We start from the raw sequence: 18,057 nt of genomic DNA on the forward strand, positions 1-18,057 counted from the left end.
TGATAAATAATATAAAAATAATTTTGTTTTCTTGATTTCCTTTTTTTTAACTATAATTTTAGCCTTTTTTTTTTAATTTAAAGTTAGTACTTTTAGATTTCATCTTAATGACATTTTTTCGTGAAAACTGAAAACTGATTTCTCATTAGAAAAAATAAACAAAAATCATCCAAAATATTTAGCTTAGGATCTAAAAAGAAATCTATAAGTTTGAATATTCAATGCCAAATCTATTGCATGTTTAGTATTAACATAATGTTACTTCAATTTTATGAACTTAGTATAGATAAATGTGGAAGTCTAAGAAAATTAGAAATTTGAGAAAATGCTACTGAATCAAGCAGTGTAGAATATTGATGGACTTATAATTAGCTTTATTAAATTATTTTAAAGGTATTTATCTTAAAAAATAAGAAGAAAGAAAAGTGTATTTTATGATATAATAACAATTTCAAAATATTATAAAGTTGAAAGGTAAACGAACAATATATATATATATTTATTTATTTATTTATTTATTTATTATTATTATTATTATTATTTTTTAAATGATAGAGATGATTCTGTTCGAAAAATAAACCTTAAGAAAGTTTCTGTATTTTTATTTTTTTATTATTATTATTTTAAAGCAAGGGTGTTACTATAACATGTAGTATCCTCAATTTTAAATTTTTATTTTTATTTTTATTTTTTTGCTAATTTGTGATCTGAAATCGAGACATGAAATTATAACTTAAGGGGTGGAGAGGAATCACAGTTCTTTAACTCTTTAAATTGGAAAATACTGATATTGGCCAAATTAATTATGAGTCAATCGAAGTAATATATTAATCCATTCAAGATTGGGTTTAAGAGTAGATTTAGGTAACAAGAAGTGCCATCAAATAATTTTAACTAGAGTAAATTACATAGGTATTCCGTGAAGTGACTATTATAAAAATATTTCATTGTGTTTAAAATTATAGAATCTTCCTTAAATTGTTTTCAACTACAATCGTCGAATATTTTAAACATTGCATCTCTAAGATTTATTAAAGTTGAGATATTTGCAGGGCATCAATAATTTGGACTGAAAAATTTTGCAAGTTTCTTGTGCTACTTCCAAGAAACTTTTGAAACACAACACGAAGGTTAAAAACAATTATTTCAAAACACAAAACTAAACAATTATAGCTTATTTGTCGCGTAGACTATAATGCAATGGACAATACTAAAACGAAAATAATAAAATCTCTATATATCATATTGTCCAATATAATGTACCAAACATTGCCGTTAAACCAACTCATGAAGAGTTTTTGTTTCAAAAACCCAAATTTGGGCCAGTATAAACAGCTGGACTTCATGTTTGATAGTTGTAAATTGGAATCCAATTGCATTAGAATCGAAATTCCAAGGTATCCTGGACCCCAAGTAGGCCTTTCACTGCATCTAACAAATTCAAGAAATTGTACAACAAAAAAAAAGGGATGTCCCACTAAATGTCAAGGGCCATATATAGTCATATACATGAGCCATCAATAGGTCCATCTGCAGCTAATATTGTATGCAGAAAGTAGTATAAATAATATTCACTGACCAAAAATTTACCCTGATTTCAAAAAATTCATTCCACTTTTGTGTAAAAATTGAGTTTTTAGCTTAAATTTTCCCTCTGATTCCCATCAGTATATGCCAATAGAAAATGGTCCAGTGGCTAAGTTGATGCTAGCCTCAGCACAAGAAAAAGATAAAGAATAAAGAATATCATATGAGTTTGAATTTTTTTGGCTTGATCTGATCAGGCTTGTTTTGAAAAGCCACTCAAGCATCTTTGCTGATTCTTCAATCAGCGGCATTATTTCGAGACTTATATTTGGCAAGTTGCAGCCTGAAGAGAGTTGTCACAAAAAGTGAAGAAATTCATTGAATTTCATGGCAAATACCATGGAACAATCCCCATTTGGTTCGAGAAGGCATGATGAATCTGAATTCAACTTGAAAGAATGGGGACTCAAGGCTCGAATCAGCCGTGAAAATACGAGTTCAAGAAGATTTTCGGCGTCTTATATTAGAAGTCTTAGAGAAGATGCAAGGTCTTTCAGATCAAATATAACCATTTCTAGTACTGCTTCTTCTCCTGGCTACACCTTAAAAGGTAACTCAATCCTCTTCCCCCAAAGCCCATATAGAGTTTTTATTCATTAAATGTTTTCTCTTCATAATATATATAATATTTTGTATTTTCAGATGAAATTGACCCTTCAACATATTCATTCACCACAGCCCTGAAAGGTAAGAATTCATTAGGAAGTATGCTTGGTACCGTCCAGTGCTATCCAATTATCGCGAAATTGTAAAAGAAATCCAGAGAGGTTCGAGTTTTATGACATTTGTGGCGGGTTTTTGGTGCAGCATTGAAGGCAAAAACTGTGTATACTTGGGAGTATCTTTCTCCGGATGGCTTTGTTCTCAACTCCAAGTGGAATGAAGCAGAAAAGTACATTTCAAATCCTCTATCGGGCGAAGTTCCATTGGAGTGTTTATCTGCGAAAACTCTCAGCAGAAGATCCTTTCGAAGCCTTACCAGCAGAATTACAATGTCTGCTCCACTCATTTATCCTAATCACTTGCAGCAATTCGACACCAAGTCTCCCATTGCAGAACATGAAAATGAAGTTCAAATTCCTAATCAAGGTCTTGTAAATATTCCTTTTTAAGGCTTGTATTTTATGCTAGACAATGTAACGACAAGATTTTAGCTTTTTCCTTTCTTTTTTTTCTTTTTCTGCTGTTGCAGAGGAGAATAAAATAAACTCAACTAGAGATAAGGGGACTCAAAGCACGCCGGCCGACCTTAGTTCAGGCAGCCCAAGTCCTGCGCGTACACCTTCAATCAAAGAAAGATCAATAAAGCGCAGTGAAGCAGAAGGTGAAGACTCTTCTATTTCAAGTGAAAAATTAAAACCAGAGAAAGAGGTTAGTTCTTTAAGCACAAATTTCATTACATCATTTTCTCAAATTTTAGATATTATCTACATTCTCAATATGAATCTAGATCTGCTTGTCGTTCCAAACTAGTTCCAACAATGCATTTCTCAGGTTGAGAAAGCAGAATTTGCTTTATGTTGCATAATAGAGCACATTAAAGTCCTATTTGCATTATTATATTCTTTAAAAAGGAAAGGAGAAGTAAACACTTATACAATCTTATGTATGATTGTTAAATTCCTCTTCAATTATTACACCACAAGAAAAACATAAATTGTTCCTAAGTATCATTAATTATTTCGTCATATAATATTTTCACTCTCAATTCTTTCGCTTCTTGTTATGAGAAACTCCCATAACTTGGACTCTAGGCAAATTATGCGACTTAAAACTCCATCATGTGGAATAAATTCAAGAATAATATCAAGCTAAGCCTTATCCCCGACCCTTCTCTCTCTCTCTCTCTCTCAAGGGCAGAAAATGGAGATTGTCTCATGAGCATGATATCTCTTGATCATACAAAAATGCCTTCATAGGTGGGGGACTCGAAACTGGTCCCTTAAGCCCTGACTAGCAGCATGTGCTGAGTATATGTACTTACTTGTGGTCACACTCCTTTGCTTGCTCTGCATTCCGCTCAAACAAATTTTTCTTGCTCGAGAAAAATTGTGAGAGCAATAATATCTTTTCCGTATTACCCTCTTTTTGCTTTGTTGGGCCAGTTCATTTCAAAGTTTAAACAATTAGAGAGGTGTTTTACTTGTTTATCTAGTCATCAGCACGACTCTTTGACATGCTGGCCTAATTCAATTAATTTTCAAAGGCTGGAGTCGTGCATAATTCTCATAAATGAGTGGTATGGACGTTTGATTCTAGAATGTTTAATTACTTTGATACCATGTTGATCACATTGTTTGAAAGCGTTTATTTATTTATTTATTTTATCTGAATCAACAAACTCATTATCGAAAAATCCAATTTATTACTTGTTGATGTCATAAAAAAAAAAAAAAAAACCCACTATTCAAGATCATAGATGGTTAGCACTCCTCTAAAGAATTTTACATTCTAGCTCGTTTGGTCTGACTTAAAAGCAATAAAATAAAAAAATACTTATTTTGACATTATGACTCTTCATAGTGTCGAAAAAAGCCCTAAAAACGCCGTGTCTACTTTCTAGCTTTTAAGCAAAGCCAAACATTCTATAAACATTAATATTTCATTAAAAAAGTTCAAAATGTGACAATATTAATGGTTTCTGTGCAAATGAGTCCTGCAGGTAGAAGTGAAAGAAACAAAAGAGAGAGAGGACACAAAAATAAACGAATTAGGAGAGAGAAAGAAGATGTGCATGCAAGGTGGATGTCTTTCACTGAGGAATTTGTGGATGAGGAGAAGGCAGAAAAAGAAACAAAAATCAAGAAACAAGAATACGTTTCTTTACCATCTCAATGCTTGCTAAAAATATGAAAATTCTCTCTCTATATCTATATGTAATGTATCTATCTCTCTAGAACATGCATATTAATGGAGGGAAAGAGGTAGCATTGATTACTATAAAAAGGCCAAGAAATGGTACTTTGTTTTGCTGTATTAGTACTATTGAATCTTGATTGTTATGTTTGTTTTTGTTTTAGTGAAAATGGTGACACCTTAATTAGGTTTCACATGCATCTATGCTTCAGTTGGGGTCCCCAACCTAATGAAAATGTAGCAAGTAGGTCCTTGATCTAAAATGTTGGAGTTTCAATCTCCACCTTTAAGGATTCCCATACGATTAACACTTTTCAAAAATCATAAAACGATGGATTCTAGGATTCTCCTAGAGGCAAAATTACTTTTATACATACCTCTTCTAATTGATCCACACACTACTCCATTATCGTAAGATACACTTTTTTCTTCTTTTTTCTTTTTTTTTTGGCACTCGAATTCCCAATGAAATTTTTTACTAAAGATTAAAAACTCAAAATTTTGTTTTAGTTTGTTTCATTAAATGTTTTGTTTAATTAAACATAAGGATAAAGTTATCTTTGTAACAAAAAAATGAGTTTTTAATTGGGTATAACGACCACAATTTTTTCTGGTTCCACTACTTTTAAATTGCACTAAAGTTTCCTAATCTTTACTTATTGTCACATTTCTTTCTTCAACCTTTTTCTTCGCATTCATCTTTAATTTTCATTAATTAGCACATCTTGTCTTTGACGATAATTTTCTTCCTAAAAGATTGTTAGGATACGTAAACAGATTGATTCTCAATACATTTTTAAATAAGCAAATGTACTAATTAATGGAAGATTGAAAATAAGAACATGAAAAGATGGGATATTAATGTAACCATTAGCAAAGATTGTGAACATCTAATGAAATAAAAAGTTGGGTAACAAAGGAAAAGTCCAGTGACAATATAGTCACCCTTTTAATTAAAGAAAAGGTTAAAATCGTCAATTGGGAACCCAAATGTTACAAAAGTGAAATTTTAGAGTGAGGTTGCCAAAATATTAAGTTGCAGATCAACTCACTACAATATGTTGGGGACCCCATTTGTAATTTTTCTTTATATAAATATATACAGACAAAATGTACTAAAATGTTAAAGTTACTGAGAATTTTTAACCGTTGACAGTAATATTCAAAGAAAAATTGTAGGAAATTGAAAGGAACCAAAAATTCATCAAATCATTTCACATATTTTCATAAATGCTCTATGTTGAAATCTATGAGAAGATTAAAGTGGAAGCGTACCTTGATCCATGGATTTCACTGTCTTGAACGGGTTACGACCTTCCAATTTTTACGTGATCTTCTTGAATTTTTTTTTCTGTTGATAGAGATGCAAAGAGATTTAATTCATGTACAATTAGGGACCATGACGTCATAATAAAATAATTGTAGTATGACAGTTATTAATTTTGTGTTATTTCAAATTGACCCCTCATCAATTTAAAATAACATTCTCCGAACTCTACACTTTATTCTAATGACATTTAATACTCATTAGTCCAAAATTAAATTTAATGGATCACTTTATCGACTAAACTTAAAATTAGCACTACACATTTTAATATATATACATGTGTGGTCCCATAGTTGGAAATTTTCCGACAAAAATTTCTACCAGATATTCATCATAGTATTGCTAAGAAAATAATAATAAAAAGTTATGCTTTAAGGAAAAGCATCTTTCCTAAAACAGTAAAAAATGTTGGTTGATTAATTTGTTGACAAGTTTTAGTACTCGATGTCGGCTAGAAAACCTGCACTCATTCTTATGTTCTTCCTTCCATTATTGAGGTTGATAATTCACCATGTGACTCTACGTACAAGGTTTGTCGATGATGAGTGGGATAGTTTATTGAATGGATAAAAATCTGACTAATCAGTAATAAATGAAAAATGGTTCTTATTATAATTTTTATTTCGTCGAGGAAAAGAGTAATAAATGAAAAATGGTTCTTATTATAATTTTTATTCGTCGAGGAAAAGATCATTATTGGAGAGAGATAACGGGTCCATTTGATATAACTTTTGAGATTCAAAATATGCTTTTGGACCCATTTGATCACTAATTTTAAAATTTCTAGTTAAAAAGGTTTTTAGAGAAAATTGACTCAACGTAGCTTCCTCTAAAAATTGTTTTGAAAGAGAGCTTTTTTAAAAGTTAGTTTTCAATTGTTAATACAGGTGGCTTTCTCAAAAATTTTATTTTATAAGAAATAGAAGCAAAAACATAGGTCTAGTCTCGTGTGACCATGAAACTTGTTGATGACGTCATATAGAATTTTGTGTTTGACATGTTATTTATCCACAATGCATGAGGTTTAACAAACGACGATCATCCCAATATTATAATTCCTAGTTTGCCTTGATTTATTGATCGCAATCTCACCGATTTTGACATTCGGTCATTTGTCTAGTTCTTTGTGATGCCTTTATTGTTCTTCATTCATATAAAAGATGCATTTTTGAGTTACACCTATGATATTTTGACAAATGCAATCGGAGAAATGACGAATCGAATGAATAACTGATTCAGATTTTAAATTTAACCAAAGAAAGAAGTAACTCGGGAAAACCCATTTGATCAAAATCCAATCCCAAAAATTTACGGTATGTAAAAAAGTTAAATTATATAAAATCAAAATTGATGTTCTGTCAGATGGACGATGGCCCAGCTCCTCATCCGGATGTTCTAATTGGATTTAGTAATTATGTAAAATGTATAGAGGAAATAGTGGCCAATGGCCGGTTGACCCGGCCATTTTTTCAAAGAGGCCTTTAACCAATTAAAAAATAAAAATAAAAATATTTAAAATCTTGAAAATCAACAAAAAAATAAGAGAAACCCAAATTTACCTTTACCATTTGAAAAAGAAATAGAAGACAATAAGGAGAGTGGAAAATTACTGTAGCACCGTCGACCTAGGCACCGACAAAAAAGGAAAAACAAAAGACCCAGTTGGCCATTTCTCTCTGAAGAAGGTAAGATTTTTATACCAAGAAAAAGCGTGTTTTTATTTTATTTTTTGGAAAAAAACATGTTTTAATATATATGTGTTGAGAAATCCTTGTGCAAATATGGAATTTGGGTAAAAATATTGTTTGGGAAGGGAAAAATGGAGTGGAGATAGTCGAAAATGAAGTTTTCCAGCAATTTCCACGTTGAACCGTGCTAGGAGAGGTGGGCACGCCATCTAGGCGCCAAGCGCCCAGTCAACTGGGGTTCCCAGTTGACTGGGCCGCCCATTATTTGGGTCATGGGCCTATTTTTTTATTTCCCATAATTATTGAAGTTAATTAAATAATTATTAATTGATTATATTGTGTTCTCTAATATTTAATTATTTATTTGAATTGTTTAACTTTAATGTATATTATGTATTTAAAATTATTTATTTGAAATGTAAGATATAAATGTTTTATTATGTATCGAAATATTTATTAGTTGCTAATTTAGATTAATTAATTATTTTATATTAAGTAATAGTAAAATAATTACATATTAAATAAGTAGTATATATAAATAATTTAAATAAATATTTGAACATTTGTAAAATAATAAAAATAAGCAATTAAATTTGAAAATTAAAATATCAATAAAATTAATTTTTTGCAAAGCAATTAAAATAAATTTGTAAATATGAAATAAGTATTATGCGTAAAGAATTAAAATAAGTATTTAAACATTCACTAAAAATAAAAAAACTAAATTAAGTGTTAGAAAAATAATTAAAATGTTAAAATAAACGATCAAAATAAGTGTTAGTAAAATAATTAAAAGAAATAATTAAATATTAAATAAGATTTATATATATAGAATTTAAATAAATATTTAAACATTTGTAAAATAATATAAATAAGCAATTAAATTTGAAAATTAAAATATCAATCAAATTAATTTTTTGCAAAGCAATTAAAATAAATTTTTAAATATGAAATAAGCAGTATGCGTAAATAATTAAAATAAGATTTAAAAATCCATTAAAAATAAAAAAGTAAATTAAGTGTTAGAAAAATAATTAAAATAAGCAATTAAAATATCAAAATAAGTGTTAGTAAAATAATTAAAAGAAATAATTGAATATTAAATAAGATATAATTTAATATGTATTTAAATTATATATATATAATTTGAATACATATTTAAACATTTGTAAGACAATAAAAATAAGCAATTAAATTTGAAAATTAAAATATCAATCAAATTAATTTTTTGCAAAGCAATTAAAATAAATTTGTAAATATGAAATAAGCATTATGCATAAAGAATTAAAATAAGTATTTAAAAATTCATTAAAAGTAAAAAAGTAAATTAAGTGTTAGAAAAATAATTAAAATTAAGTAATTAAAATAAACTATCCAAAGAAGTGCTAGTAAAATAATTAAAATAATTAATTAAATGTTAAATAAGTAATATGCATAAAGAGTTTAAATAAATATATAAAAATTTGTAAAATAATAAAAATAAACAATTAAATTAGAAAATGAAAATTTCAATCAAATTAATTTTTTGCGAAGCAACTAAAATAAATTTGTAAATATGAAATAAGCAATATGCGTAAAGAATTAAAATAAGTGTTTAAACATCAATTAAAAATAAATAATTAAAGTAAGTGTTAGGAAAATAATTAAAATAAGCAATTAAAATATTAAAAGAAACGATCAAAATAAGTGTTAGTGAAATAATTAAAAGAAATAATTAAATATTAAATAAGTAATCAAATTAGCAAATTAAGTATATGAAAAATAGTAATTTACGTTCATTTTCTTTATTCTGTTATCGATTGGTTATTGCATATAGTAGCAGTGTGTTGGTATATTTTTGTTTATTAATTACCTATAAACAAAAATTTTTGTTTATCGAACATCATTTGCATAGGGTTCTAATATTTGAAATTTTGCATGATGGAATATCATCTGGACGACGCTGTCAAATGTACAGTGGTTTGGGCAGCTGCTCGATGCCCTGCTATGTCGTTGCGTGATGTACAGTGGTTTGGGCAGCTGCTCGATGCCTTGCTATGTCGGTTGTTGAAACCAGTTGATGAAGACACCCTCCATTTTGATCTTGGGGGCAAGGTAGCGACGTTCTCCATATTTGAGTTTGCCCTCGTCACTGGACTGTGATGTACGGATGAAGAAGAGGCGAGGGCCTGTGTTTCGAGGAACAGGAGGCTGTTGAATGAATATTTTCGTGGACAGACGACGGTTACTCTAGCGCAGTTGGGAGATGCATTAAGGAGATGTGATCAAATTCTGATAGGCTTAAGTTGGGCTTGGTATTTATCATCGAGAGCGTACTCCGGTGTCATCACAAGAAGACATCGATTAACATTTTTCATTTGGAGGTTGTTGATGATATTGATGCTTTCAACAACTACCCATAGGCCCGGAGATATTTTCTAGATATATTACACGTGTTTAGGAGAGGGTTTTCAATGCCAAAGGGGGATAAGCCCAAGCGCAAGTACGATGCATATGGACTGCCGTTGGCGCTGCAGGTATATGTTTAAGTTAATGAATTACCTACACGTTTTTATTGAATTCTATGCATAATAATTGTAATTGCTGCATATATGGGTGTACGAGACTGTCCCCATCTTGGTCAGTCGGTATGCGAGGAGAGGAGAGACACGCTGTCCTCGAATGCATCACTGGCGAGCACAAGACAAGCCGCTTGCCAGACAGTTATCGGCTCTCCTCGACGATCTTGAGGTACGTATTATAAAATTGCTATTTATGTTGTATGTTCTTTTACAATCTCAATACATAGTCATTAACTGTGACATGTCAAAATGTCAGCTTTAAGTTCTCACTGAATTGGCACCGTCCATCAAGGAGGAGAGTCAGTTTTATATTTGCGAATTGCCTGTTTGGACTGCGCATGACGATCAGATGCCTGAGTCCAGGGTGGATCGAGATAGGGTATCTTACTGTGCAGGATTTGTTGAATATCGCTTTGATCTTGTAATTAAGTGCTTCACTTGTAATATTTTTTTTAAGAAGGATCGTTCAGTACTATCTCTATTGAGGATGTCACCTCTACCGAGGAGATCAAGTCCGACGAGGATGTCACCTCCGCTGAAAAGATCATGTCTGGCTACGCCAGAGGTTCAGATGCCTAAGTCCAGCGTTGATCGAGATAGAGTATATTACTTAAAAATAATTTTTTGATTGTCGTTTTAATTTATTTGTTAGGTTATTCATTTGTAATAGTTATTTTTTCAGGAGGACCGTCAAGTATCACCTCCTTCACCTAGTCACCGTGTTTCGACGATTGATTTGTTCGAACTCCTGATGGAGATGAGAGGAGACATGGCAGAGTTACGGGATAATGTCATGACACTACGAGCTGAGTTCGGGGACATGGCACAGTTACGATATGATGTCGCGATGTTACGAGCTAGATTAGAAGACCTTCACACTGAGGTTGCAGCGATACGGGGTGACATAGCAGGCCTGCGTGGGACGGACGATTATCGAGATAGAGAAGCTAGCGGATAGACAGGTCACTATCGGGACAGAGGGGATGACGGAGGGATTGGTGGCTATCAGGACAGAGGGACTGGCGGCTATCGGGATGGAGGGGGTGACGGAGGGGTCGTTGGTTATCAAGGGGAAGGGGGTCAGATAGGGTATGTTGACTCATCGTGGCAATTAGTTGTTGCATTTGATTCATTTTTAAATGACATGATGGGGATGGAGGAGCGAGAGGAGATACCTGTGTTGGAGGGGGTACCCAAGTAGGAGGGAGTACCCGTGAAGGGGATACCTGAGGACATGGAGGGGGTACCCGAGGAGGAGAGGGTACCGGAGGTGGAGTTGGTACTCGAGATGACGTCACCCGAGGCAAAGAGAATACCCGAGGAGGAGGAGGTACCCGTGAAGGGGATACCTGAGGACGTCGAGGGGGTACCAGAGGAGGAGAGGGTACCAGAGGTAGAGGTTGTACCCGAGATGACGTCACCCGAGGCAGATGGGATACCCAAGGAGATGGGGGTGCCCGTGCAGGGATACCTAAGGACGTCGAGGGGGTACCGAAGGAGGAGAGGGTACCGAAGGTGGAGGTGGTACCCGTGCAGGGAATACCAGGGGATGTCGAGGGGGCACCGGAGGAGGAGAGGGTACCCAAGGTAGAGGTGGTACCCTAGAAGACACCAGACTTGCCGGACGTGGTCTTTGTGTCGGAGGAGGTGGTCCCGATAGCGGGCGAGGGGGTAGTCCTGATGGCTGGGGAGATGGAGGTTCCCTAGACGCATGAGGAGATGACGATGACTGTTGACGTGCTGGAGCGCGTGGTCGGCAAGAGGCTGAGGGTGTCATCACAGTATGTTGTTTCTCCCTTTACCGTAAAGGCGAAGAGAAGAAGGTTCGTCGACGAGATGCACCCGAATTTATTCAGGGAGGTGGACCACGTCAAGTGAAAAGCCTTTGAGACGGAGTGGAGAGCACTAAAGCCTGAGTAAGTTTTGTATTTTATAGAATTAGTATAGTATGCAGACGCTGACACATGTATACTTCTTGTAACTAAAAATTTTGTTCTTATTTTTCAAAGCCAGCCGCACAATTGCGCAGAAGACGATCTCAAATGCTTACAAGTGGTTCCACGATATCACCACTTCGGGGGCTTGGCTCGCCGATGATGTAAGGAAATGAAAATATTGTTATTTATTATGTATGTTCAAAATCAAATTTTTGAATCAAATTCATAGATTAACTCCTTTCTTTATTGGTGTTTCTTGATGTAGCACATCAACTTGGCCATGGATTTGCTACGAGATCGAGCTGAAAGACATCCGAAATCGTTCAACATTCCTGACAGACTCATATTGAACACCGAGTTCATCCGTGTCGTTGACATTAAGTACCAGTCGTTCCAAGTTATGGGTAACGCGTACACGGTGTTGACATATATGATGGAGTGGGTCATAGGGATGTGGCCGAGTGTCGGAGGAAAGCCATGAGAGGGTTGCATGCATATGTACATGCCAGTATGTGTGAATCATCACTACATTGCAGTGAAAATCATATTCGTCGACTCCACAATGTATGTGTACGACCCCGATCATTCATGCCTAAAACAAGGTCAACTCGAGCAAAATTAGAGTCGGTGTCTGTGATCGTTCCCATGATAGCTAGACGAGCGAACATCACTGTACAGGACAGATAGGCCATCGTGTGAAACACGACGACGATGAGACAGCAAATATTTTAAGTGTTTGTAATTTTATTTTTGTCATTTACATCTTAAGTTCTAACTAATTTTCGATGTGCTAATACAACAATGTTTAATTGTAGGGGTGATTGCGACATGTTCGTCATCAAGTACATAGAATTTTTGAGTGAGGCACATAAGGTTGATACAATCAACCAGGCATGGATACAAAATTGGAGAAATAAATTAGCATGTGATTTATTTGAATTAAATAGGGATCCGTAAATAATTATACATATTTTTACATTTATTTAAATATTGTACATTTTATTCATTCATTTGTAATTACGAAAAAATTGTAAAATGTTAATTATTTACGTAATATTTAAATAATTATTTTACAATTTATGTGTTTATTTATAATATTTGTGTGTATTGTGGATAACGCAGTATCTAGAAAAAATTTCGATTTCAAATAATTAACATAAATAATGTGTATAAATAATGTGTATAACAAATGAAAGTAATGAATAGAATGTTTAAAAAAAAAAACTAAATCTAATAATTAACATAAATAATATGTATAAATAATTACATTGTCAATAATTATTAAAATTATACATCCGTTAGATTGTCATGCAGAGAAATCTGACTTGTACAATATCTTCTAGTATGCCATGTTGCACCGCACTTACGAGGCTGGGGAAACTCTCCGGTATATGGTATTCTAGACATACGTGTACGTCCAGGAGTACGTGATCCAACTGCTGGTGGCAACAAGTTATTCAGTGGGAGAATGTGGTCGGGAACTTCCCACTTGACTTCGTTTGGTATAGGAAATATTGTTTCCGCATATGCTGCTCTCCAATAATCAGTCATGTAATACACATTGTATAAGGTGTTTGGTGGAAATTCTCTATGCATAGCCACTGCCACTGCATGTGTACACGGAAAACTCTCCAACTGAAATCGTCTACACGTGTACATGTTATCATTCAAGTCCACGATTTATCCGAAATTACGTGCACATCTCACGGAGAAGCAAAACTGATCCAGTGGTTCTACATATACCTTTCTCGCCACATCTAGAGTCTTGAAGAGCTTATCTTCTTGAGCCGGGGTTAGCACACTTTCACAACTCTCTGATTCCTCACGACGATCATGAAACCACTGTTGTAGCTTGTCACAAATGTTTTCAATCATTGCAAGAGTTGGTAACTCTCGATCTTTTTTGAATAAAGCGTTAAGCGACTCTGCATTGTTTGACGTTATTATGTTGTATCGACGTCCTGGAAAATGTGATCGTGCCCAATGTTCAATTCCCATCTCTGTTAGATACTCCCATGCAGGATGCGATTTACTGTTTATTTCGACCATGAATTTTTTAAACTCTTCAAAACTGTAAGTTTATGCAGCTCTCCTAAACAACGCAACGATGCCCTTGCCTTGATACCTGGTCTTCAGGTTTCCTTGTATATGGTTCATACAATAACCATGATGTGCCTCGGGGAAGATTTCGGCGATACCATTTATTATTGACTGTCCTCGATCAGTTACGAATGCAAGGTTTTCAACATCCCCAATTACTTCCCTTAACTTCGTGAAAAACCAACTCATCGCTACATTATTTTCTTTGTCGACTATGCTGAATGCAAGAAGGTAATTTTGAATGTTCGCATCTTGGCATGTTGTAATAATCAACTTGCCCTCGTATCTCTCCTTAAGGATTGTACCGTCGACTAAGATTAGGGGTCGCAATACATTTCGAAATCCTTGAACACATTGTCTGAGGGCCATAAAAAAATATTTGAAACGATTATCGTCATCCTTCTCAATAAAAAATGCCGACCCAGTATTAATTCTTCCCATGTTATAGCAATACCTGGCCAATGTAAATAAAAATAATCATAATTTAGATAATCTATTAAATATTAAATGAACAGAAAAATAAACAATTCAATTAAATAATTAATTACATATAAATAAACAATTGAAATAAAATAATTAAAAATTAAAATAACAAAGAAATAAACACTTAAATAATTAAATATCTGGCTAATTTAACATAACACTTCTCGGTCGAACCCATCATATCTTCCAATGTACATTCTTTAGCCTTCCAAGCCTTCTGATAGCTCATGACCATCCCGTACTCTCATCGAACGCCATTACTGATGCCCGAAGGTCTGTAGATCGTTTGTGGGTCCTGAAACTTGCGCATTATTTCTCGACCAATGAACCATGATCGGGTCTGCCTATGATTATTTCGACAAATACCCACTTCGCAAGTATGTTCCCGTGCATACTTACGGATCAAAAAGAACTCATTCGTGTCCATCTTAGTCGCTCGCAAACGCCAATGACAACTGTCGTCAATGCAGATAATTGTGTATGTCGACTTGTTTAATTTCTTCACTTCAAACTCGAAGTTATGTTTTAAAGTAATTCGGTGCACAGCTTCTTGCAATTCTTTCTTTGACTCGAATAGTTGTTCGACATATACATCTTCATCATCGAGAACTACACGTGAACAATTAGAGGACCGTATACTCGATCCGGCCTGTGAGCTCCCACCCGACTCATGTTTCCTACGGGGTAAAGCAATCAAATCCTCATTTGTAAATACGTTTTCATTCTCATTGTCTTCAACTATCGATGGAATTCCGTGCGTAACAGTGTGATTATGGTGAGTAGCAGTGGTCTCGAGAATAACCACATCATCTTCACGAACAATTTGAATTGTATCCCAAACATCATTTACATTACGATTTTTTTAATTTGAAACTTCGTGTTCACCATCGTGGACATTCTTCCCCAATAAAGTTACGCAAATAGGAGTCGACTTTCGGCTTTGGTTCAATTTAATTAGATGTTTTATTTCCATTTCAGAAGTAACTTTCATAGGTGGAATTAGAATGGTTGAATGCTTATGAAACAAAAATCAAATTTTCATATCGTACTGAGATGGATCGACGTTAAGCATGTTTTGTATATCATGGTACATTTCTGCAAACGATGTACTTCTTGTTATAAAAACCGCTTTAACCCCATCTTTTTCACTCGTCCATTTCCATTGAGCATTTTCATTCATTTGAAATTCACCGAAATAACAAATTGGGACACATGCTGATGCCATATCTGCCATAAATTAAAAATAAGGAATTAATATGTAATTTCTTAAATTATTCATTTCATATTTAATTTAATTTTATACTTTAAATAATTCATTGATTATTTTAATTGTTTCGAAAATATTTATTTCAATTAGTATTAAATATTCATTAATATTTACTACAAGAAACATATATTAAATATGAACAAATAAATTATAAAATATAAAAGGAAAAAAATTAAATAAATAAAATTCTGCTGGGTAGGTTGGAACTGGAAACAGCCGGCTGCGTCTGATCGGCCCAGAAACAGCCGGATGTTTCCAGTCGGCCAGGATAATTGGGCAGCTCATCCCTCAATTCTGCCGAGGACTTCCGTCGCTGTCTGGATTCTCTGGCCAAACCTGACTGAACCAAACCAACCTCAACTGATTGAACTCAAGCAATCGCAGCTACTTTCTCTTCCACTGCCTTCCTCCTGCTTTCCCTTCTCCCCCGGGAGATGAGTCAAACTCAGGCTATTTGAACTAGAAAAAAAAGGCGTGATTCCCCCAAGGCGGGCAGAGACCTAAATTTCCATTAGATTTTTTCCTAAAAATTTCTTGCAGCAAGATGATCAGTCCGCCTTATTCCGTCACCCGAAATCCGGGCCGGCTGTTTTCATCCTGAAACTTACGCTGTAATTTTTTATTTTTTCCCCTTTTTCAACGAAATAATGTTTAAATATTTATTTTACAAACACTTATAAATTTTTCCTATAAAATATACGCATACAAAGATGAATTTTTTTTTTCGTTTTTGCTATAAAAAATTATATATCTATGTTTAAATACTGTAATAATTCATCTGCTTTGTCAAAATAAGATTTAAAGATTCAAACAATAAATTTAACTAAAACAAAATTAAAAATACGTATTTACACTTTCCAATTTCCAGTGCCGATTGTTTTTTTTTTTTTTTTTGAACCTTTGATAATTTAGTGAGATTTCAATATTCTAGTAGATGGAAGAATTCTTTTTTTCATTGTATTGGAGAAACTGATAAGTAAAATTGATTTTAAAATTTACGTATGGAAGTGAATGAATTTATTTAAACTTTTAAGGGTATTATTGTCTTTCAAAGAATTAACATATTTTTGTAATTGTGGAACATAAATAAGGGCACAATTGTCTTTTTCAATACAAGAGGCTAATGTGGTGAATGCAAAAAAAAAAAAAAAAAAAAAAATGGTCAAAGTGCAAAACTTGTTGTTTGACTAAACCAATTTGAAAAGTACCCCAAAATGTATAATAAATATTTAATTTACTTTAATTTATTTCTCATACTTATTTTCAATTACACTTTCACACAATAAAATATTCTACAAGTAAATTTCTCATTTTTTAATTTTTTTTTTACTTTTTTATCATTTATTTTTCAAAAAATACTATTCAAGATATAATTTTTTTACAAATAAAGGTCACCAAAGAAGGGGCTAATTATCCTGCTTAACTTGATGATATATCACCTCTAGTGTTTTGTGCAACGATTTATTTTCATTATATTATAATATGGATATTATTTTTTTTCTTTTTCATTAAAAAATAGAAGATAACATACGACCACGTCATCATCGTCCAAGATTTGGCGGTTGATAGTGTCCACAGTTATATTCTCCTTCCCACCTCCCTACGCGACCCTCTTCTTTCCCCTCCACCTGCACACACACAAGATGCCTGTGAAAGAAGCGGCGTTGATGGGCTGCGGCGGCGGAGGAATACCCCTCTGCTTGCGGCGTTTCAATTCCCCTAGTTGCAGCTTCCTTATCTCATTAAAGCCACAATTAGTAAATCGAAGTGGTATTCAACCCAACTTCTCGACTGCCTTCACCAATCAACGCTCATTTCTTGCCAAAACCCATCATCATCCAAGACTCAGGTTCGTGCTCAGAGCCGCCGAGTCAACTCAGTCACCACCATCCGCCACAGCAGGAACCGCCGGCAAATCCATTGTCCCCGATGAAGAGTTTTCACTAGCCAAGGTTCTGTTTTTGTTCTTGTTCGTGTTATATTTGGATAGTTTTTATTTCTTTATTATGGTAAATGAAGGTAGAAAATGAAGTGTGTGTCATAATCTATGTAATAAATTAAGTGATTTATTTTGTGTAATTATAGAACTTTAAAATATTAGCATTGTCATATGGTTTAATATTCTTTTCAAGTGTCACCATATTAGGCTTTAGAAAATTGAATATAATAACAATTCGTTAGAAAAAGTCAATTTGATTTTGTCAAGAATGCTTGCATCTTGGGTTGGATCCCAAATAGTTAACCAATTAGC

At 33.5% G+C, this 18,057-nt stretch overlaps 3 protein-coding genes across 4 annotated transcripts in view; all 3 read left to right on the forward strand.

The window, feature by feature from the left end:
- Nucleotides 1–1,702: 1,702 nt before the first annotated feature.
- Nucleotides 1,703–4,560, forward strand: LOC111382831. Its single transcript, XM_023006876.1, has 5 exons — nt 1,703–2,137; nt 2,230–2,274; nt 2,395–2,676; nt 2,780–2,958; nt 4,250–4,560. Exons 1-5 carry the CDS (start codon nt 1,915–1,917, stop codon nt 4,430–4,432), a joined length of 912 nt encoding a protein of 303 aa, XP_022862644.1. The 5' UTR covers nt 1,703–1,914; the 3' UTR covers nt 4,433–4,560.
- A 6,442-nt stretch (nt 4,561–11,002) lies between these two features.
- LOC111382751 (H/ACA ribonucleoprotein complex subunit 1-like) lies at nt 11,003–11,734 on the forward strand. The gene is made up of 3 exons (XM_023006789.1): nt 11,003–11,098; nt 11,221–11,507; nt 11,566–11,734. The coding sequence occupies exons 1-3, from the start codon at nt 11,003–11,005 to the stop codon at nt 11,732–11,734; spliced, it is 552 nt and encodes a 183-aa protein (XP_022862557.1).
- A 5,593-nt stretch (nt 11,735–17,327) lies between these two features.
- The window catches only part of LOC111382796 (thylakoid membrane protein slr0575), a 5,411-nt gene continuing 4,681 nt past the window's right edge, over nt 17,328–18,057 (forward strand). The window contains exon 1 of one of the 2 annotated variants that reach the window (XM_023006836.1): nt 17,328–17,758. In XM_023006836.1, coding sequence (XP_022862604.1) covers nt 17,450–17,758 — 309 coding nt within the window. In that variant the 5' untranslated portion in view covers nt 17,328–17,449. The remainder of the gene's footprint in view (nt 17,759–18,057) is intronic. The other variant, XM_023006835.1, reaches the window with a different exon arrangement.

This window comes from Olea europaea, unplaced genomic scaffold (assembly GCF_002742605.1).
Source record: "Olea europaea var. sylvestris unplaced genomic scaffold, O_europaea_v1 scaffold256, whole genome shotgun sequence".
NCBI classification, from domain to species: Eukaryota; Viridiplantae; Streptophyta; class Magnoliopsida; order Lamiales; family Oleaceae; genus Olea; species Olea europaea.